Source organism: Mustela nigripes, chromosome 8 (genome assembly GCF_022355385.1).
Source record: "Mustela nigripes isolate SB6536 chromosome 8, MUSNIG.SB6536, whole genome shotgun sequence".
NCBI lineage: Eukaryota > Metazoa > Chordata > Mammalia > Carnivora > Mustelidae > Mustela > Mustela nigripes.
In genome coordinates, this window is record NC_081564.1 from 73615409 (window position 1) to 73637448 (window position 22040).

General features: G+C 42.2%; 1 protein-coding gene across 1 annotated transcript in view; it reads left to right on the top strand.

Moving 5' to 3' along the window:
- WDR7 (WD repeat domain 7) overlaps positions 1 to 21436 on the top strand; it is a 362705-nt gene extending 341269 nt beyond the window's left edge. The window contains exons 27-28 of the mRNA XM_059409727.1: positions 12985 to 13089; positions 18866 to 21436. Coding sequence (XP_059265710.1) covers positions 12985 to 13089; positions 18866 to 19069 — 309 coding nt within the window. The 3' untranslated portion in view covers positions 19070 to 21436. The remainder of the gene's footprint in view (positions 1 to 12984; positions 13090 to 18865) is intronic.
- Positions 21437 to 22040: the final 604 nt, after the last annotated feature.

Genomic DNA, 22040 nt, shown 5'->3' on the forward strand with positions numbered 1-22040 from the left:
AGGGGGTCAGTGGGGAAGACACTTTCCCAGCAAGGCCCAGCTCCCCCACAGTCCCTGCTCTCAGGCTGCCTGCTCTGGCCACCTGGGCTACAGCTGGGCCACCACCAGACATCCCTCAAAACCTATGATTGGGCACAGGAAAGTCATTTAGAAATACCGATGTATCCTGTACCCCAGTGCCAGTTATATGTAAATCAGGAAACTGAAGGCGTGGCAGCTTCTCGCTTTTTAGTAGCTGGTCTGTGCGGCAGTGGACTCTGGGGCCAGACCGCCCGGATTCTGCTCAAAATAAATGACTCCACTTCTCTCTGCCTCGGTTTCCTCATCTGTAAGGGAGGGGATACTGTAGTGTTCTTATCTCATAGGGTTAATGTGTAAGGCTGAAGAAGCTTATATAAAAGTACAGAACATGTGCTGTGAAAGCTTCTCCTTATGCTTCCTGGACCCCCACAGTGCCAGGCACAGCCGTGCACGCGTATGTGCCTGTTAGTGTACAATTTTAGAACGTATTTGAAGGATGACAGAAGCTGCCTTGCGGTTGGCCTTCGATAAATCCAGTTTTCTTTGTTTTAAATTAATGTATGAAATAAGAATTGTTGTTTTTTTTTTTTTATCAGTGACCACAGCCACAAGCCAGAAACTGTGTTCTCTAGGCCCCCAAGTGATAGTTGTAAGCGTCAAGAATTGTTAAGTTGCAGAAGTAGACAGCAAGCAATAGAAGAGGCTCATTGGACAATAATTGAATAGGAGTACATTTTTAAATGAAAATAAAGAGCTAGAAGGCAAAATTAGTACAGATGACTTTTGGAAAGGGTAGGGGGAAAGGATTGAAAACAGGGACTGGCAGTCTGTGGTTTTGTTAGAGGAGGTCCCTGGAGGCAAAGAGGCACAGCCAAGGCCACCCGCGGGGCGCAGGTGTCCACAGCCCCTGTTCTAGCAATGATGGGGGGGGGGGGTCTTTGCGTGTCAGCCACCTGCACACCAGCAACTTTCCTGAAGCCTTTCACAGGCATAGTTGCAGTGTTCTGGTAAAGAAAGCCCAGTGCGGGCCTTCCTTCCCTGTGCTCTGAGTAGCTCTGAAAACACCCAGTTGCCAGGACCAGCTCATTCAGTTTGAAATTCCACATTTTGAGATATGGTTAAATAAGGTGGCTTTAAGGTATCATCCAACTCTACAATGGCATGATTGGAAAAGTTTGGAGAGATTTTAAGCACAAATCACAGATGTGATTAAAGAGTTGGAAGCTAAAACTTAAAAGGAAATATCATAAACACTTTTTTTAATCCCCAAAATATAGAATAAGTAAAAAAAGGGGGGAGGGCAAGTTGCTTTAACAGTCCTCAACTCTGTAAAAGGTTATGGTGCTGATAGGTGACCGGCTGTTTCCCATCTCTGCAGAGACTAGAGCAAGAGGAAGTGGCCTCACACTGTAGCATTTTGGATTTAGATTTGATACAAGGAAAAATTTCCTCACAGCATACACTGTTCAACATAGAATAGGGTTCTCAGGGAAAGTTTTAGAATCTTCTCTAGAGATTTTTGAAAACAGAATAGATCTTCATGTCTCTGGCCGGCCTTAAGCAGCTGTGTTCACATATAGAAAAGAATGGGTGACCTCTTGGTGTTCTTGGCAATGTCATAGGGCCTTAGGAGTCCACACACTAAAAGGCTGCTAGAAAAGGCTTAGTTCATAGCAATAATTAAATTTTATTTGGGTCTTCTCATCAGACATAAGTGAGACTTTTATTTTTTAATGACATCATCTGCGTAAATTGTTTCCTTGAGCAGTGGAACCTTGATATTTAATAAAATTTTCACAAATTGGTTGCTTCGAAGAAAAGAAAGGGGGAGGTTTTTTCTGGAATGTAATTAATTCTTAACTTTTCAGCTCTTTTGAAATGGCTCTTTTTTGATGAGCCTTTGCCTTGCCTAACAAACAGAGCTGTCAGTCAGAGCGATGTCTTTGTCTTCTGTCTGCCTTGAGCAGTTACCTCCCTGCCAGTCAGCCATGAAATCAGGGGCCTCGCGTATTGGGATGTCAGAAAGGGCTGCCCATCAGACCCCCGCTCACTGTCCTTATCTGCCCTTTTCTGACTTTGGCACAGCCTGTAAGAGATGTCAAATCTGTGGTTGGTGCTTTAGGAGCCGAGGCGAGCATGTCCTCAACTTCCGTGGCTGGCGTTGCTTGTTATCCTGAAGAGGAACCAGCACTAGGAGAATGTCAGTATTTGTAGGTCTTTGGTTTTACTCTCCTTTTCCTCTCATGGCTCAGCCAACTTCTAGGCACTCCCTTCTCTGACTATGTGGCCCACCTCCAACCTGTTTCCTGTCTCTGTGTCCATACTTCCTTCAGGTTCTCCTTTAAACTCAGGACGTCTGCCACGCTGGTCCCTCGTGGAAGCATGTTTATCCTGTCTGCTGTCTGTCAGAACACTTTCTAGGGAGAATAGCTCGGCCAGCTACTTCACTGTGTTTTTAGAAATTTCAGAGACCACGTGCAGCCAATTGGGGATACACTTCCAGCTCAGCAGACCTTCTAAGCACCCCCAAATCGCAATTGCCTTATCTTTTTTTTAAAGACTTATTTTTTTTATTAACATACAAAGTATTATTTGTTTCAGGGGTACATGTCTGTGATTCATCAGACGTAATTCACAGCACTCACCATAGCACCCACCCTCCCCAGTGTCCATCACCCGACCACTCCTCCATCCCACTCCACTCCACTCCAGCAGCCCTCAGTTTGTTTCCTGAGACTGAGTCTCTTACGATTTGTCTCCCTGTCTGGTTTCTTCTTGTTTCATTTTTTTCCTCTCCTCCCCTGTGATCCTCCGTCTTGTTTCTCAAATTCTTCTTGCCAGTGAGATCATATGATAATTTTCTTTCTCTGATTGATTTATTTTGCTTAACATAATACCCTCTCGTTCCATCCACATCATTGCAAATGGAAAAATTTCTTTTTTTTTGATGGCTGCATAATATCTCATAATATCTCATATATATATATATATATATATATATATATATATACACTACATCTTCTTTATTCGTTCATCTGTTGATGGACATCTAGGCTCTTTCCATAGTTTGCCTATTATAGATGTTGCTGCTAAAACATGGGGGTGCATATGCCCCTTCAGATCACTACATTGGTATCTTTAGGGTAAAATCAGTAGTGCAATTACTGGGTGGTAGGGTAGCTCTCTTTTCAACTTTTTGAGGAACCTCCATACTGTTTTTCCAGAGTGGTTGCACCAGCCTGCCTTCCCACCAACAGTGTAGGAGGATTCCCCTTCCTCCACATCCTCGCCAACATCTCGCATTTCCTGACTTGTTCATTTTAGCCATTCTGACTGGTGTGAGGTATTTCCTTGAGGTTCTGGTTTGTATTTCCCTGGTGCCAAGTGATGTGGAGCACTTTTTTATGTGTCTGTTGGCCATTTGGATGTCTCATTTGCAAAAATGAGTGTTTGGGTCTTCTTCCATTTCTTGATTGGATTATTTGTTCTTTGGGTGTTGAGTTTGATAAATTCTTTATAGACTCTGGATACTAGCCCCTTATCTGATATGTCGCAAATATCTTCTCCCGTTCTGTCAGTTGTCTTTTGGTTCTGTTGACTGTTTCCTTTGCTGTGCAAAAGCTTTTGATCTTGATGAAGTCCCAATAGTTCATTTTTGCTCTTGCTTCCCTTGCCTTTGATGATGTTTCTAGGAAGAAGTTGCTACAGCTGAGGTCAAAGAGGTTGCTGCCTGTGTTCTCCTCAAGGATTTTGATGGATTCCTGTCTCACATTGAGGTCTTTCATCCACTTTGAGTCTGTTTTTGTGTGTGGTGTAAGGAAATGGTCCAGTTTTATTTTTCTGCATGTGGCGGTCCAATTTCCCAACACCATTTGTGGAAGAGACTGTCTTTTTACCACTGGACATTCTTTACTGCTTTGTCAAAGATTAGTTGACCATAGAGTTGAGGGTCCATTTCTGGGCTCTCTATTCTGTTCCATTGACCTATGTGCCTGCTTTTGTGCCAGTACCATACTGTCTTGATGGTTACAGCTTTGTAATAGAGCTTGAAGTCCAGAATTGCAATGCCACCAGCTTTGGTTTTCTTTTTCAACTTTCTTCTTCTTCTGGCTATTTGGGGTCTTTTCTGGTTCCATAAAATTTTAGGATTATTTGTTCCATTTACTTGAAAAAAATTGATGGCGGGTTTTGTTTTGTTTTGTTGTTGTTGTTCTAAAGATTTTATTTATTTATTTGACAGAGAGAGAGATCACAAGTAGGCAGAGAGGCAGGCAGAGGTGGGGTGGGGAAGCAGGCTCCCTGCTGAGCAGAGAGCCTAATGCGGGGCTCGATCCCAGGACCTTGAGCTTGTGACCTGAGCTGAAGGCAGAGACTTAACCCATTGAGCCACCCAGGAACCCCAAGTTGATGGTGTTTTGATAGGGATTGCAGTAAATATGTAGATTGTTCTGGGTATCATAGACCTTTTCACAATATTTGTTCTTCCAGTCCATAAGCATGGAACATTTTTCCATTTCTTTGTGTCTCCCTCAATTTCTTTCATGAGTATTCTATATTTTTCTGAGTACAGATTCTTTGCCTCTTTGGTTAGATTTATTCCTAGATATCCTATGGTTTGGGATGCAGTTGTAAATGGGATCGACTCCTTAATTCCTCTTTCTTCTGTCTTGTTGTCAGTGTATAGAAATAATGCATCTGATTTCTGTGCATTGATTTTATATCCTGACACTTTATTGAATTCCTGTATGAGTTTTAGCAATTTTGGGGTAGAGTCTTCTGGGTTTTCCACATAAAATGTCATATCATCTGCAGAGAGTGAGAGTTTGACCTGTTCTTTGCCGACTCAGATGACTTTAATTTCTTTTTGTTGTCTGATTGCTGAGACTAGGACTTCTAGTACTATGTTGAGTACCACTGGTGATAGTGGACATCCCTGCCATGTTCCTGACCTTAGAGGAAAAGCTCTCAGTTTTTCTCCATTGAGAATGATATTTGCTGTGGGTTTTTCATAGATAACTTTTATGATACTGAGGCGTGTACCCTCTATCCCTGCACTGTGAAGAGTTTTGGTCTAGAAAGGATGCTGTACTTTGTCAAATGCTTTTTCTGCATCTGTTAAGAGTATCATATGATTCTCATTCTTTCTTTTATTAATGTATTGTATCACATTGATTGATTTGTGTATGTTGGACTAACCCTGCATCCCAGGAATAAATCTCACTTGGTCATGGTGAATAATCCTTTTAATGTACTGTTGGATCCTATTGGTGAGATTTTTTTGCATCTGTGTTCATCAGGGATATTGTTCTATAATCCTCCTTTTTGATGGGGTCTTTGGTTTTGGGATCCAATTCATAAAATGAATTTGGAAGTTTTCCTTCCATTTCTATTTTTTGGAACAGTTTGAGGAGAACAGGTTTAATTCTTCTTTACATGTTTGATAGAATTCCCTTGGAAAGCCATCTAGCTCTGGGCTCTTGTTTGTTGGGAAATTTTTGATGAATGCTTCAATTTCCGTACTGGTTATGGGTCTGTTCAGGTTTTCTATTTCTTCCTGGTTCCGTTTTGGTAGTTATACATCTCTAGGAATGCATCCATTTCTTCCAGACTGTCTAATTTGATGGCATATAATTGCTCGTAATATGTTCTTTTTTAAGTTTGTATTTCTTTGGTGTTGGTTGTAATCTCTCCTCTGTCACTCATGATTTTATTAATTTGGGCCCTTTCTCTTTTCTTCTTGATAAGTCTGGCCAGGGTTTTATCAATCTTATTGAGAACCAGCTTTCAAGTTCTACTGTCTTTCAAAGAACCAGCTCCAAGTTCTACTGTTCTTTGGTTTCTATTTCATTGATTTCTACTCTGATCTTTATTATTTCTCTTCTCCTGCTGGGTTTAGGCTTTATTTGCTGTTCTTTCTCCAGCTCCTTTAGGTGTAGGGTTTAGGTTTTGTATTTGAGACTTTCTTGTTTCTTGAGAAAGGCTTGTATTGCTATATACTTTCCTCTTAGGACTGCCTTTGCTGCATCCCAAAGATTTTGGACAGTTGTGTTTTCATTTTCATTTGTTTCCGTGAATTTTTTAAAATTCTTCTTTAATTTCCTGGTTGACCCATTCATTCTTTAGTAGGATGCTCTTTAGCCTCCATGTATTTGGGTTCTTTCCAACTTTCCTCTTGTGATTGATTTCTAGCTTCAGAGCTTTGTGGTCTGAAAATATGCAAGGAATGATCCCAATCTTTTGGTACCATTTGAGACCTGATTTGTGACCCAGGTTTGGTGTTTGCAAATTCTTTTAGGTTTTGTTTGTCCTGGAAGCTTTTTCTCTCTCCTTCAACTTTCAGTGACAACCTAGCTGGATATAATATTCTTGGCTGCATATTTTTCTCATTTAGTGCTCTGGATATATTATGCCAGTCCTTTCTGGCCTACCAGGTCTCTGTGAATAGGTCTGCTGCCAATCTAATGTTTCTACCATTGTAGATTACAGACCCCTTATCTCAAGATGCTTTCAAGATTTTCTCTTTGTCTCTGAGACTTTTAAGTTTTACTATTAGATGTCGGGGTGCTAACCTATTTTTACTGATTTTGAGGGGGATTCTCTATGCCTCATGGATTTTGATGTTTTCCTTGCCCAAGTTAGAGAAGTTCTCTGCTATAATTTGCTTCTGCCCCTCTCTCTCTTCTTCTGGGATCCCAGTCTCTGGTCCTGGAGGAGCCAAGAACTCAAGGCCCCACTCCTCAGTTCACCCTCAGAGGAAAGCAGTCAATCACTCTTGTCTCCCTGGTCTTCCGCTGCACTCCAAGCTCACCTGGCCTGTGACCGAGCAGTTCTGTCTCTTGCACACAACCCCGTTTGGAGTCTCCAAACTCAGCAGATTCCCGCAGCATGCTCCTGCACCGCTCCTTCTTGGGGAGGAAGGGGAGTCTCCCCAGATCTGCAGCTTATTTGGTCCCTCCTGGAAGAGCAGTGGCCCAACTGGGCCTCAGATCACAGTTTATGGCAACCCTGAGTTGAGAGCCCATTCTTTGGCTCCATCTCTGCCACCAACCAGCTCCAATATCTGGAAGCTCTGCCACAGTCAAGCACCTCCTGTCTTTCTCTGACCCCATGGATCCTGAGACCACAAAGTCCCCACAAGTGTTCCACCCTCTCACTTAGCCTCTGGAACGACATCCTTCAGTGGAGCAGACTAAAAGTTCTGATTTCATGCTCCACTGCTCTATCACTGCTGGGAGCCAGCTGACGGAGGCTCCCTCCCCCTGCAATCTATCTTCCCATATATCACCTCAGATTCACTTCACACACCCTGTCTTCCAGAAAGCGGTCACTTCTCTGTTTGTAGAATTGCTGCTATTCTTTTATTCTATCTCCTGTTGAGTTTGTAGGTGTTCAGAATGGTTTGATGACTATCCGGCTGAATTCCTGGGACCAGACAAAATTTAGGTCTGTACTCCTCTGCCATCTTGCTCCTCCTCCTTCAATTGCCTATCTTAATCCTAAAGTAGCCATACTACCCCTGGAAAAAGCCTACAACCAATGTAGCCTTCTTCTCTCTCAGCCCCTACAGACCTCAGGTGAGGCTCTGATGGTCCGGTCGAAATTCTTTTATTTACTAGGTCATTTTAGTACATGTCATATAAATTATGTGGTCTGTACTTTATAAACCTTCTTCTTGTGATGGTGCTCATGATAACAAAGCCTTACCTACTTTAGGAAACCTTTTCTTCGCAATTTATGTCAAAAGTAGGAAAGTATTTTGTTTGGGTTTTTTTCCTCCCCTTTAAAAAAGTGGTGAGACCTGCAAATAAATATAAAATGTTCTCTTTGATGTTGTTCAGTCTCTAAAGCAGGTTTAATGGAGTTCTACATTTTGGATTTGGTTCTCAGACGTGTCCTTTGGAAGCTGAATGTCAAGAACTCCAGGAAGAGACCGATCATGTAAAGAGAAGTTTTAAAGAAAGTATCCTAGCTAGTCACAGCTCCTGTTGGCTCTGACTGTATCATTTTTGAAATCCATGCCTCTCCTTCTCTGTATAGGAGGGTTAAAATTATGTTTCTTTGCAGAGCACATGGAAAGTGCCTATTAAAATTGCTTGGCAAGTTCGAGCATTGCTCATTATTAATCCTGCCTCCCAGTTCCTTTTCTTTGGTAAGAAACATGGGAGGGGGTATTTAACAGTTCAGCACTCTGTCTCCTGCTAGGGGTAATTGTGTGATTTCTTTTGTTGTTCGTAGCACTTCTCGAATTAGATTAATTTCTTTATATTCCATTTCTGTCTTTTCAAGACAGCAATTACTTTGACAAAAAATATAACAAGGAAGGATGCTCATTTGCATTTAAATATAGACCACACCTCCTTTTATTTTGGAACCTGTTGTTCTGGGAAATATTCTTTAGCGTTCAGCATTTAAGATGCCAGCCATGGGGTTTGCCCCATCCAGAGCACTTAACAAGTTCGCTGAGATCCCCGCACAGCTGCATCTCTAATGCTGGAAGTGAGGTTAAAGTCAGTTCAGGTGGTGCCTGCACAGATCTGAGAAGTGCAGAAATTCAGAACAAAGAGAGTGGCCGCATTTCCATGACATTGCATTCTGAAGCAGCTCTTAGACTGAGATTGTGCTGAACTCACCAGATATGGCAAACTGAGCTACCGTGAGTGGTCCTTGCTTCCTCACAAGACAACAGGTCTGTAAACAGACAGACACTGCAGTCTGTGTTTCGGAGTTTTCTCTAGGCCACGATAAGATACACTGTGCAGCACCTAGCAGTATCTTAACCATGTACGTGTGCATGTGGTGTGTATACACTTAAGTGTAGTGCCCCTTTGCCCAAAACAGACTTTAAAGAAATGCAGTCCAGGGTCTGATGGGATGTCAACAACAACAAATGGAAGGAGGACAATGATTGTGAAATGAGGACGTACTGACACTGTACACCCAGGGGGAGCACACCTGTCCTGGCGGTAACGCAAACACATGTTAAGGTTATTTAATTATTGTGACATGATACAAGAAAGCAGCAACATTTAGGAGCAAAGGTAAAGATGTTACTGGCAGAAAAGTCCAAGCTGACATTTAATTCACAGGGTCTTCTGTGAGAGACACTGGATAATGTAAGGAAGAGTATCCTCAGCTGACACAAAAGTAATTGTGAAGCAAATGTTTTAAATACCCACCCCCTGTGAAAGATGAAACATATTATGAAAATAGTTCATGAAGCCTTCTCTGAAGGAGCCACCATGTCTGGTTTTTCTGCCTTTGCAACAGGACTGACTTAGCTGCACAGGGAGGTACATTCATGTGACTGTTGGGTTGGAACATCCTTTGGACCTCTTGATTGATGGCCAACTCACCATTGGGTTCTTATTGTCAGAAGCACGTCCTGGTTGCTGATGAAGGACAAGTGCTAATCTGAAGACGGGCAGGTTTGACATTCTGTTTTGAGATCTAGGGGCCCAAACTCCAGAAGGAGGATCATCCACTTCTACACAAGGCTAGGCTTTGGGGGGCTCGCAAGAAGGGCTCACTTTTCTCAGAGGAGCTTTTAGTCTACTCACACTTTATGTGCACACTAGGACCCCAGTACATGAAGAAGCTATTTTTGGTTTTTTTGGATTTTTTTTTTTTTAGTATAGTTGATACACAATGTTACATTAGTTTCAAGTGTGCAACATAGTGATTCTACAAATTTATACCTTGTGCTGTGCTCACCACAGGTAAGCTACCACTTCTCAGCGTACAACACTTACAGTCTCATTGACTGTGCTTCTTTTGCTGTACCTTTTATTCCCATGACATAATCATTCCATAACTGGAAGCCTCAAAGTCCCACTCCCTTTCGCACATTTTGGCCCCCCTTCTGGCAACCATCAGTTTATTCTGTGTTTATAGGTCTCACTCTGCTTTTTGTTTTTTGTTTTTTTTTTTTTTGAGATTCCATATATAAGCAAAATCATATGGTATTTCTTTTTTTCAGTCTAACTTAATTCACTTAGAATAGTGCCCTCTAGGTCTGTCCATGTTGTCACAAAGGGTATGTTCTTATCTTTATGGCTGCGTAATGTTAGTGTGTGTGCGTGTGTGCATGTGCGTGTACACCACATCTTCCTTATCTATTCATTTATTGATGGACTTAGGTTGATTCTATATCTTGGCTATTGTGAATAATGCTACAGTATACGTAGGGGGAAATATATCTTTTTGAGTTAGTATTTTCATTTTTTTTTGGTAAGTGCTCAGTGGTGGAATTATTGGATCATATGATATTTCTATTCTTAATTTTTTGAGGAGCCTCCATTCTGTTTTCCATAGTGGCTATACCGTTTTGTATTCCCACCAACACTTTTTCTTTCTTGCAGAAGAAAATATTTTAAATCATGTATTCTTAATGGAAGGGTTGCATTAAATGCCAGGAGACCAGGCAGGAAATAAGGGACCCAGGCAGCCTGTGTTAGCTGCACAGCCCCTCTTGGGAGGGAGGGTGGAACTGAGGACACGGAGGACAAGTGTCCAGGCCAAAGGAGCCATCTCACCTCATCCCTGCCCATTGTGGCCACTTGCAAACAAAGACCCAGGATTGCCAGAGCTTCTGGTCTTTCAGGAGAGCTAGAAATCTTGATTTTCCATATCTGATGAATTAGAATGTGGACCCAGAAAACATTTTTTAAACATCTTTCAGGCCGAACCACACACATCTACAATCTGCTTTTAGCTTAAGAGTCTTCATTTTGCAACTTCTGTTTTAAAGCAAGGACTTACTAATCAACTGTCTTACCATAACATAGCTTTAAATTGGCCCCATAAGCTTTCACATTTTTAGCAGAACTGAATCTTGATTTAAAAAAAAACAATTAAAGATGCTTTCCAGTGAGCTCATTAAATTGACCTAGTAAGTGGAAACTGTCAGTTTTTCCCTTTACGCTCATGCACAATAATTTTCATTTTAGTGTAGATGGCAGAATAATTATTCAGCATGCTCACCCCGTTGCTTAATTTAGCACATTACTGGCCTAGCACCATGGATAGTTCCTGTATCTGTTTAATGAAATGAAATCTGTTTTTAGACAATCTCATATGCTCGCTGATACTGGTCCTGGGATACATGATTAGGGCATCTCTTTTTCATTAAATTGTATACTCAGGTAATCAAGTTTTGTGATTATTTACATTTGTCTGATAATTTTTGCCAGTTTTATTGAGATACAGTTGACATGTAATATACGTGTTTAAAAGGTGTACAGGTGATGGTTTGGTAAACTTACATATTGAAAAATGATTACTACCACAGCATTAGCTAACATTTCCATCTTGTCACATAATTACATTTCTTTTTTGTTGTTGCTGAGAACATTTTAAGGTCTACTCTCCTAAACAACTTTCAAATCTATAGGTCTGGTCATCTTTATGTGAGGGGGACTAATACAAACATAAATATTACTTATTGGATTCTTATCATGTGCCATCACTGTGCAGAGTGCTACATCCCTAGTAATTCATTTAATCTTCGCAGGGCTCTTTGAGGTGGGTACTATCAATACTATCATCATCATCATCATTCCCACTTCCTAGACGCGGGAACTCAGGTTTAGCAACTTAACGTCATTTTCCCTGGGTCCTTCAGCAAGCAGTAGAGCCTGAACGCAAGCCAGGCCGCTGACTCAGAGCAGCGTTCTCTGCCAGCCCAAAGCCCAGTGTGTTACCAGTAGAACATGTTTTCTCTGAGTGTGGAAAACAGGCATTATTTTGGATCCCACAGTGCCCTGAAAGTCTAATAACAGGAAAGAACAAAATCCAAAGAACAACTGAGGAACAGGCTGTATCCCCATCCCTCTCTCTTCCCTCCTACCTCATTTTAATCACTCATTATGAAGTAGGAGACTGTTCTTACTGATGTTTATGGTATGTGTGGGGCTGAATCACCTAATGAGCCTGATGTTCCCGCCGGGACTCAGGGTTCACAATTGTTCATCAAAAAATAGCAGATGGAAATAAACCTTCCTGGTTTTGTCTTCGTTTGAGAGAACATATTTCTCCATTCCTTTCAGACAAAGGGAGGAGACTAACCCACAGCTTGGAAGTAGAGTGAATATTGGTTAACGTGGTAGAGGTATGACCTTTAGTAGTTGACTGAAAGGACTTTAATACAATATTATGCTAATTTTCTTAGTATGCCAGTATTTATGATAATTTAATATCATGAAACTTGAGTGTAATTTTTTATTAGTAAAGACCTTGTATCATAGACCTAGTCTAAAATACAATTCCCTTTTTTCAATTCATGGTTAAATCAATAATAGCTATTTGGCAGAGGCTCAAAATTATCCCTGTTAACCTGTTTTTAATAGTATTTGATTTATATATGTCCTCAAACCCCCACCAGGTACGTGTGCGTATGTTTACTAATTGCAGCCATATGCATTTAAATACAGTGTTATTGGTGGGAAATGAAGCATAAAACATGAAAAATGTATAATTATTAAGGGTTGAAATTGTAGTTTTTAACTCCTTCCAGAACAGGGCTCTTAGGATACAGCTTTGGTTGGTTTTCATTGCAGATGAGTGAGGTTCCTACACTGATTTGGTCATCACTTGTTTCCCTTCCTAATTAATTGTAAAATTCTTCCTCTAGTGGACACATGAATTAATACATTAGTTCACCCATTAATACACGCTTTTCCTTTGGATTCATCCTGTTCTCCCAACTCGGATACAGGCCGGTTCTTCAGAACAAAATTAAATAAAGCCCTTGGGTGTATCAGCGAGAGAAATTTGGTTGCTTTCCCTATTTTTCTAATCTGATTTTATAAATCAAGAACATAACGGTATCTGATCTCCATGACATAACTCGTTCAACACTGAATGTGTTTGCACATGTGTGTGCGTTTGCACATGTATGTGCATTTGCACATGTATGTGCAGTAGTTCTGTGGACTGCAGACCGCTAATGAGTGCATTTTATTTTAGACAATCCATGGACACAAGGGACCAATCACGGCCGTGGCCTTTGCTCCTGATGGACGATATCTTGCCACCTACTCAAATACGGACAGCCACATTTCTTTCTGGCAGGTAAGGGTAGATGCCACAGGATCTTGAAGCGTATCACATGATTTGCTTTCGCCAAGAGAGGCTTCCTGTTAGGTCTGCCCACCAGCCCTTCCTCTTGCCCTCCCCTACTCTCCCAGCAAGCATCACGAGTTTACTGCTGACTGATTCTGTGCCACATGCTAGCATGCAGGGTGCGCTGAGAATACAGTTAGCCATCTGGAGAGAGTGGGCTCCGCTCTGACAGAGCTTGAGGTCTGAGGGAGACACATGGAAATAGACTAGCAATTAGAACACAGAGGGGAGCCTGAGAATAAGGTTGTGGGACTCATTCTCAAGGAAGTGACATCTGAACGGAGACAGGATAAGACTGAAGAAGGGCCAGATGGTAAAGGTGGGGCAGATCTAGGGAAAGGGAGCAGCCTTCCAGGAGTAAGCAAGGGCACGGCGTGCCTGAGGGCCTGGCCAGAACGGCGCGGGCCAGCGAGGCACTGTGCAAGGACATGGACAACTCCAGGGGGCGGGGGCACGGGGGGAAAGGCAGCAGGGGGTTATCTCCATATCCTGCTTACGGAATGTCATTTCTGTTTGCATTCTGAATTCCCCACATACGGCTCTTCATTCCTAAACTATCAAAACATTTTTAAAGACCTGAGGATCGTTGAGTGGCAGTTCATGAGGATGCCTGTGTTTAATTCCGATTAAAATGCATGTTAACTTTGAGCACCTAATTTTTACAGTAGAACTTGTTTCATCCTCAGTGATTAATCTCTATCCCATTTTTCTAATTATCTTCCTCCTGAGAGTTATAAAAAAAAATTAAATATTATCAACTACCTCCCTCATGAAAAGCCAATTTAAAATTTGGTTGTTACCTTTACTTTCCTGGGATGCAAGTATGTTCTATGAGACTCGGTTTATTGCCTTGAAAGCTCAAAAAAAAAAAAAAAAAAAAAAAAAAAATTTAAAAAAAGATACACGGTTTATTGCCTTAAAATATAAAAAAAAAAAAAAAAAAAAAAAAGAAAGTTTAAATAAGATTTCAGCACAACTTGATGATGGTTTTAAAAAAATCAATACCTAATAAAATGTAAAACAGATACAATAAATTGCTTAATTAACAACATGCTATTAAAGCTAAAGCATGACAACTTCCAAATCCGTCACAGACTTTTCCTGCTCTTCATCTAATTTAGTTTTCCAGTTTATTTTCTCGTTATCTTTTCTCCCAGAATATATCTCCAGCATCTTAATTGGCTCATATTAAACTCTTTTCCTTAGAGAGCTCCCCGGTCCCCATTTCTCTCAGGGGCCACCGCGGGGCCTGTGGTTTGTGCTGCTACCGTCCCCCTGCCAGCCCGTTGGGTCCATGCACTGGACCCTTGCAACAATGCTTCTTTAAAGGGTTTCCCCGCCAACTGTCTTTCTATACTGTGGTCTCTCTAAACCACCTGTACTTGGATAGAAATTTTCTGCTATTCCCCACTGTCTTGGAATCCAAGAGGACTGCATAGAAAGTTCCACGTTCATTCCGCATTTATTCAAAGACGCTGAAGCGCTGGGTGCCGGCCCCTGCTTTCGGGATACGGAGTCAGCAAGCCACAGGTCCCTGCTTTCAAGGAGCTTGGGTTGATCCGCAGTTTCTTCTGTGGAATAAACAAGAACAGATCTTTTTGGTTTTGTCCAACTTGACTTTCTCAGAAAGAAAAAAATTCATTTTATAAAGGAGTACCTCCTAACTTAGCCAGCTTTGAAACTGTTTCCAGCATCTTCCTGATTTTCTGTATGGTAAACGTTTTTCTCCTTATCTAGGTGTTCAGCATTCTGTTTGGATATGTTCGTCCCTTCCTTGAATTTTTTTCCTGTTTTTATCGAAATTCCTCCCTTGTGCATTGAGGGAATTAGGGTTAGCATCCCCTCTCAGCTTAGAGCTCGAGATCATTCATTAGATAGATGGTAGCTTTTCGAGATACTTCTCTTCCAGTTCTACTCTTCAGGCTCAGGCTGCTGCCCCTGGCTTTTGCCAAGCACACTTGAACCTGCGCATCTGTGAGCGTGGTCATGCCCGCAACAGTGGAGCCACAGCACGCTTCCTTCCTTGGTACACATGCTGCTCCGCTCCTGGGGGCCCCCTCCTGCTGTCCGCACGTGTAGGTGGGGGTGGGCAGTGCATGGAGCCTGGGGGCAGCTCAGGCAACACCCAAGTCTTAGCCTCCAAACCCAATGGCAGGATGTAAAATGCAGCCCATTTCTTAAATTGTACCCTTTTGGGTCTTGAAATTTCAGCAGAAGGCTCTGAAACATTTCTGCTTTATCAAGAAAATACATTAAACCCTCTTCCGGAGGTGGGGGTTGATTTGGATTAAAGAGAGTCTAGAAAGCATTGTTGGATCTCCTGCTGCTCTCCCAAAATGGGCTTTGCTGATTTATTTAGATACATATTGTTTAGTTCTAATGATGTATGATAATACTTTTATATTATTCCAGTAAATGTACTGCAATATATTTTGAAAACTTAATGAAGTCTTATTAATACAAGACCTTACAAAAGCTATGAGCTATTAAAATCTTTGCTGAGAAATGAGTGTTAATGAGAAATATTGGTTAGATAATTACTCAAGTGAGACTTAGTAAAAGGTTTGTGTGCAGCATTACTTACACTGAGAATTGCATTAAAACACTTCCTGTTTTGATGAATTACGTACGTGTTTCTATGTGTTCGGGAAAAAATCTTCACAGAACTGGTTTTGTAGGGAAAAACCAAAGTTGCCCTCTAGTTATTTACAAACTCAGCTCTGGAATGATGTCATCAGGCAGTCTTCCAAACCCTTTGATCCTCTGACAACAGATTCCTTTAAGTGGAATATTTCACATCAGGGCCTCCACTGGTATTTGAACAAGGGGAGTTGAGTAACAAAACCAAGTATACCCATGACGCCCCTCCCCCGCAATTTCACCACTACTCTCCAAGGAGTGAGTGTCTTCTCTCAGAAATGCCAGAAGTAAATTGGATGGATATTGGTTTCCCATATGGTTATGTATTCCATTGTAAAATAGAATCCTGTTCAGCCCTTGAAAAAGGATTCTGTAAATCTATGGCCAGTAACCTGAAAAGATGGTTCTCAACATTTTGTTGAGTAAAAGAGGCAGATTATGAGACTGCCTTCTGATATGAGCCTGTTTTACATAAAAATCCTGAAACCTACCTTTCCTTGTATGTACACATACTTGGAGGTCTAGGAAAGAAGTTTACCACAGTGTTAGTGATTGTCTTTGGGAAGTAATATTTCAGGGAACTTTTGCTTTCTATTTTATACATCTCTTTATTAGTCACATGTTCCACAATGAGTATTTATTATCTTTGTAATCAAGAAAAAACCTTAAGGTTACCAAGTACTCTAATTCCAGGTAGTTTTTATTCATTCGAGGCTCAGATTCTGACAGTCACTGGTCAAGAAAACATTAATACCAAATATCAGCATGGTTCATTGTTGTAATGAGCTTTTTGGAAAAACGAATACTCACTGTTACTACTACAGATCATCTCCACTCTGAGGAGGTCATAGGGAAAGCATGGTCTGAGGAGCAACACATTCTCGTTGACCTCAGAGTCTCCATCATTCCAGCCGCACACCTGTAACAGTGCCGTACCACACAGAACTTCACATCGCCCCCTTCTGAGGTGGGAAGGCTGTGTGACCCTTCTGAAGACGTTTGCAATCAAATGATTTATCAGTCATTCATGGGCTGGCTCAGCTTTTAAGGAGAGCCCAGATGGAATGGTGGACTTGTTGTTAAAGTTTTTCCATCTGTGGCATTCCAATAAGGTACCCTCTCCCTGTCGCCCCTTGGCCCTCAACACATTTCTGGTATATGGCTAAATTCTGCAGGAAAGAACTAAAAATAAGGAAGTGGCTGAGCACATTGGATACCCTTAGCATTTGGAGCCACCAGCAGAACTCAAGCTTCATACATATTTTCATAGAAAATCCATATAGAATGAAAAATAGTTTGTAGTTATTTATCAACTGAGAAATGAGGGTTTTGTGTGTTTTGTGTGTGTGTGTGTGTGTGTGTGTGTTTATTAAACACAGTGTGCCTGTTGATGCCAGTTAATTTCAACCACCAATTTTCTGGATCATTTGGATCTGTTCTGTTAGAGGACTAAATTATTATGTACTGTTACTTTTTGTGCAAGTAAGGACTATCAAATCGAGCTCACCACCATTATTTATATTTAAACTATTTGGGAACCTTCAGAACGCAACAAGACATTGATTTTTTTCTTTTAATGAGTTTTTGCAAAGGGGGGGGGGAGAAAGCAAGGAAAGAAGTTTCTGGAGGATGACAGAAAGATACTTTCAAGTTTTAAATGCTAACTTTAACAGAAAGAGTTAAAGATAACCATACATTTGGTTTTAAAATGTGACCTCGTACACTAGTGATTTTTTTTCACCTCTGTGTTGTGTTCGGCACTATTATTAATGCAGGAAAATCAGTAACATTAGTCATCTTAAAAGGGTTATTACTCAAGATGATTTAAATTGTGAAAATGTCAGTGGAGCCTGCACGCGTCCTGCTAGAGATGCCATGATTTACGCCCTCTGACACCATCGTGCTGCTGAGAAGGGCCAGAGAAAAGAATGGCTTGTATTTTGCACTGATCCAAATGCAGAGCATGAGATCAGCAGTAACACATCGTACATGTCCTAGGATTTGCCAGGGTTTCATGTGTCACCCATTCGTATACATTGAATCATAATCTGCATGCCTTACACAAAACCCTAGAACCGTATGCATTTAGATGGGGGTTATACTGGCTAGAAGAATTGGAAATGAAAAGTAGTGCCAAGAAATATACTATTTTTGAAACCCCTTTTCTGATTTTCAGTATATTTTCTATGGGATTTTCAATGGCCCCCCAAAAAAACATATATTGAGAACATGTTAACTGATATTTGGAATCTACAGGATTCTTCAGAGCCTGTTGCTCAGGTAACGGTTCACTGAGACGAACTGCCTTTCAGTATTTAGCACTTGGACCGAACGCATAGTTGTTCACAAGCCATAATTTCCATGTTATTTTTCACTGCTGTGAACAGATTAAGAAAACTTAAGATTCAAACCAAATCCCAAAAAGCAGAAATCAACCGATAAAAAGGTATTGCCAGTAAAGTTGGAGTGTTCTGCCTTCGGCGTGGCAGCAAAAGGCAAGCCACAGACCCGGTGCTGAGGGGCAGTTGACTCTAGGTTTCCCCTCAGATTGAACTAGAGCTTTCCAGAGCCTGAATTCTGTGAAGAAGGCAGGTGAGGAGGGAAGGTGTGGGTACAGGCACGTGGGAGAGAGGGTCACCACGGCTTGCGCTTGGATTCGGGGACAGAGCCCACTTTGGTTTGTTTCACGGAGCCACCTGGGAGTCCGCCAAGGTGCGTGGGCGGCCTGGGCCTTCGGGGGTGCGGGGAGCCCTGGTGGGAAGGAACCGAAAGGGCTGCCCTGGGAAGCGCTCGCAATCGCCAGAGGTTGTCTGACCGAGCTGTTTTGTTAACACCTATAATTTAGCCCCCTTCTTAAAGATTGATGGCCTCTCCCGCTGTCGGCTTCTGCCCACGAAGTCCGATTCCCCTGGATTTATGCATTTACTGTAACAGCCCAGCGCAGTTTCAGACACACTGAGAGGCGCCCCGTTGCGGCTGAGAACAGACTCCCAGATGAATGCGAATCAGCACCGTGGCTGAGAGGGTGACCGGGAGAGGGTTCCGTCAGTGACCCGTGTGCTTTCGTGTCCCTGTGTCCCTCCAGATGAACACCTCGCTGCTGGGGAGCATCGGCATGCTGAACTCGGCCCCCCAGCTGCGCTGCATTAAGACCTACCAGGTGCCGCCCGTGCAGCCGGCCTCGCCCGGCTCCCACAACGCCCTCAGGCTGGCCCGCCTCATCTGGACTTCCAACCGCAATGTCATCCTCATGGCGCACGACGGGAAGGAGCACCGCTTCATGGTCTAACGCGGGTGCTGGCCGCCCTGGCCGCCTCTGAGTTCCGTCCTTTCTCCCAGCCGAGAGTCCTCTGTCCTTCCTCAGTGCCTGCCCGCACCATGCCGCTTGGGGGCGCGGCCGGGGCCGGGTCACTCCTGCATGGCCCTCGGGGGCAGGTGCCAGCTCGCGTCCCCCGTGATTCAGAGGCATGTGCACGCCGCCCTGCAGGGTGTGGCCCTTCTGCCGACACTAGGTCGCTTTTCCCAGGCAGGGACAGGGGTGGAGGTGGGGTGTCTGCGGTCCCTAGGAGCCCTCCCATCACGGGGCGCACCAGAAGCCTCCAGCTCAGTAAACACTGTGATCGCGATCCCAGCCCAGATCAGCATTTGCTCGGAGCTCAACCCCACCTCCGAGCTGCCGCTTGAACCTGGTGGTTTTGCCATTGGGTTGTGAGGTAATGGGGCAGTCCTAATTAGCGAAGTCATTTTCCTTTGGATCTCCTAAAATATATTCTTGTTTACCAAAAACATTCCATGTTTACATGGCCGGTTTTCCCCCCATGACGGCTAGGAAAGGACTCCCTCCAGTTTCTAGGGTTTAGCCACTACTTCTTTATTAACACCTAACAGATCGGAGATTAATGAGAACATACACCCAAAAAAATCTTTTCTCAATACAGAAAATAGTTTCCCAGACACCTAGCCTTCTAAAATGCTCATATCCTGCTTAATATTCTATTTAGTAGTTTAAAATAAAAAATCATCACTGTTTATGATCTAGTTAATATAATTATCCAGTCACTGTAACTAATCTCTTAAGTGGACTTTTATAATAAAGAACGGAGTTTGGAAGCATAGCATATACTAAATAAGACTCTTGTGTCTGTTGCTACAGGTCCTTTTAAGAGAGCCCTCACCCCTTCTCTCCAGAAACCTTGCAGGGGTGTCCATCACATTTCGAAGTAAGCTTTAACTAGGTCGCTTTCTATATGTCAAATTATGCTGGTTCTTGCCCATAGTAATGGGGAAAAAAATCCATAAAATTTGTATTTGTATTTGTATGAATTGCTCTTAACAAATCTTGATGTGTACATAGTTAGGGCTTTGGTCATTTCTTTATTTGGCTAGTTGTTGATTGGTTGGCTATGCACAGTGGTTTATTAAATGCAAAAACGGAAAATAATTTGTTAAATTCAGAGAAGATAGGAAGTTTACAGAGGAACCAAAGTGATAATGGGAGCATTTAATTGGAAAAGCATAGATTGTCACAGTTTATGTAATATTAAAAAAAAAAAGATCACAGTCTAGGAACAAATCCACGTGTCATTTTATTTTATTGAAACAGATTTTTAAGGAACATGTTAAGAACTTAAGACCACTAGGATGTCTCTTACCTATTGATCTGAAGTATGTTATTTGCATTGATGACAAACCTGTACTGTTTCTTGGTTTTAGATTTTGGGTGTTCTTTTAAAAGTGAATTTATGCCGCATGCATGTACATTGTATTTATAAAGATTTCATGTGTAGTTTCCAAGGAAGAAACAAAGAACTACCCAGTGTAGATGTATTTGTTTGGTGCACATGCCATTGTGTTTAATATAGGTAGAAAAACCTGAGGTAAACAAAAGGCGCGCTTGGTTTTTCCAGTGGGCTCCCGAGTTTTCTCGATACCCAGCACATGTTTAACTTTATTAACTTAAATAGGGATTAATTTATTCTAGACTACCAAGTTGTTTTGGAATGATGAAGCAAAAGTACACCTTAGAGACTTGTTTAAAACAGAGACGTGAGACAGTAGGCAGGCCACCACAGACACACAAGGGAGCACACCACGGGGGTCCGGAACAAAGCCGTGGGGGCCCAGGGGGCAAAACATTGGGGCAGTGGGCGGAGGCCAGCCTGTCCCACATTCTGTCTGCACAGACAACCCAGATCACTGGCCAGTAGAATAGTACTGCTCTGTAAGTCAGGTGGATGATATCTGGTGGTTGGGCTAACTGCTAAATGGGTATTTGCATTCTTGGTAACACAGATCTCCCCTTGGCTGTTTTGCTAACTACAGCCCCAGACTTCATCATCACAGCTTAGATGTCTCAGCACTGAGGCAAACTTCGTATTGTCATCCCAGTGTATGCTTTTAGTGTCTTATTGATTTTGTTGGCACCGTATCCGGACCTACCCTTGTAAATGTAGAGACATATGCAGCTTCATTGGTAATTTACAAGCAAAAGATGATATGACGTGACACCTGTATGAAAATGTAATGATTGAACTCACTGTGTACAGCGAATGAATTAAAATGTCTGCCTCTCAAGACATTTCCACTGAATAGATTCTATATGTGCTGAATGTCCCTGTGTACATATGTGTGTTAAATAAAACTGAATTGTACTGAAGATTGTTTTTCTCATTAAAAAACATTGTTCACTCTTCTTAAACATTCTCAGTTGAAATCCATATGCTTTCTCCCCCTTCACCGACCCCCTCCCGCCTCCTCTGGTACCAAGTTAAGCCTTCTATTTCTGTGTAATTATTCATTTCCCTGGGGAGCTCGCTTCAGTAAAGGCAAACTTGTCGCAAAGGACGGCAGAGCAGGAAGACGGTTGTGAAGTGTGAGGGAAACAACGGCCTCCCGGAAACTCAACAGCACCCTCTGTGGTTTGGGCAAGGGAATTGCACGCATGTTGCTCTCCACCTTGTGTTGCTCCCAAAGAGACTTCCTCGTACCCAGTTCTGTCTCGTCAGATTTCGTGACATGGGTTGGCCGCCCCAGAGTCAGGGGGGCTGGACGAAGATCATTAAACTCATTTAAGACCCAGTTTGGAGTTGAATTTGAATCCCTGAGGTAATGGGTGCAATTCGTTTTCAGGAATAGTGAAGACTAACAGAATAGGTCATCGTTGCTCATGGAGGATTATTTGTTAAGTTGTGAACGTCTGTCTTTAATTTTCCCATAAGACTATAGAACAGCTTCAGTTGAGCCCGTTGTCATGTAACTAT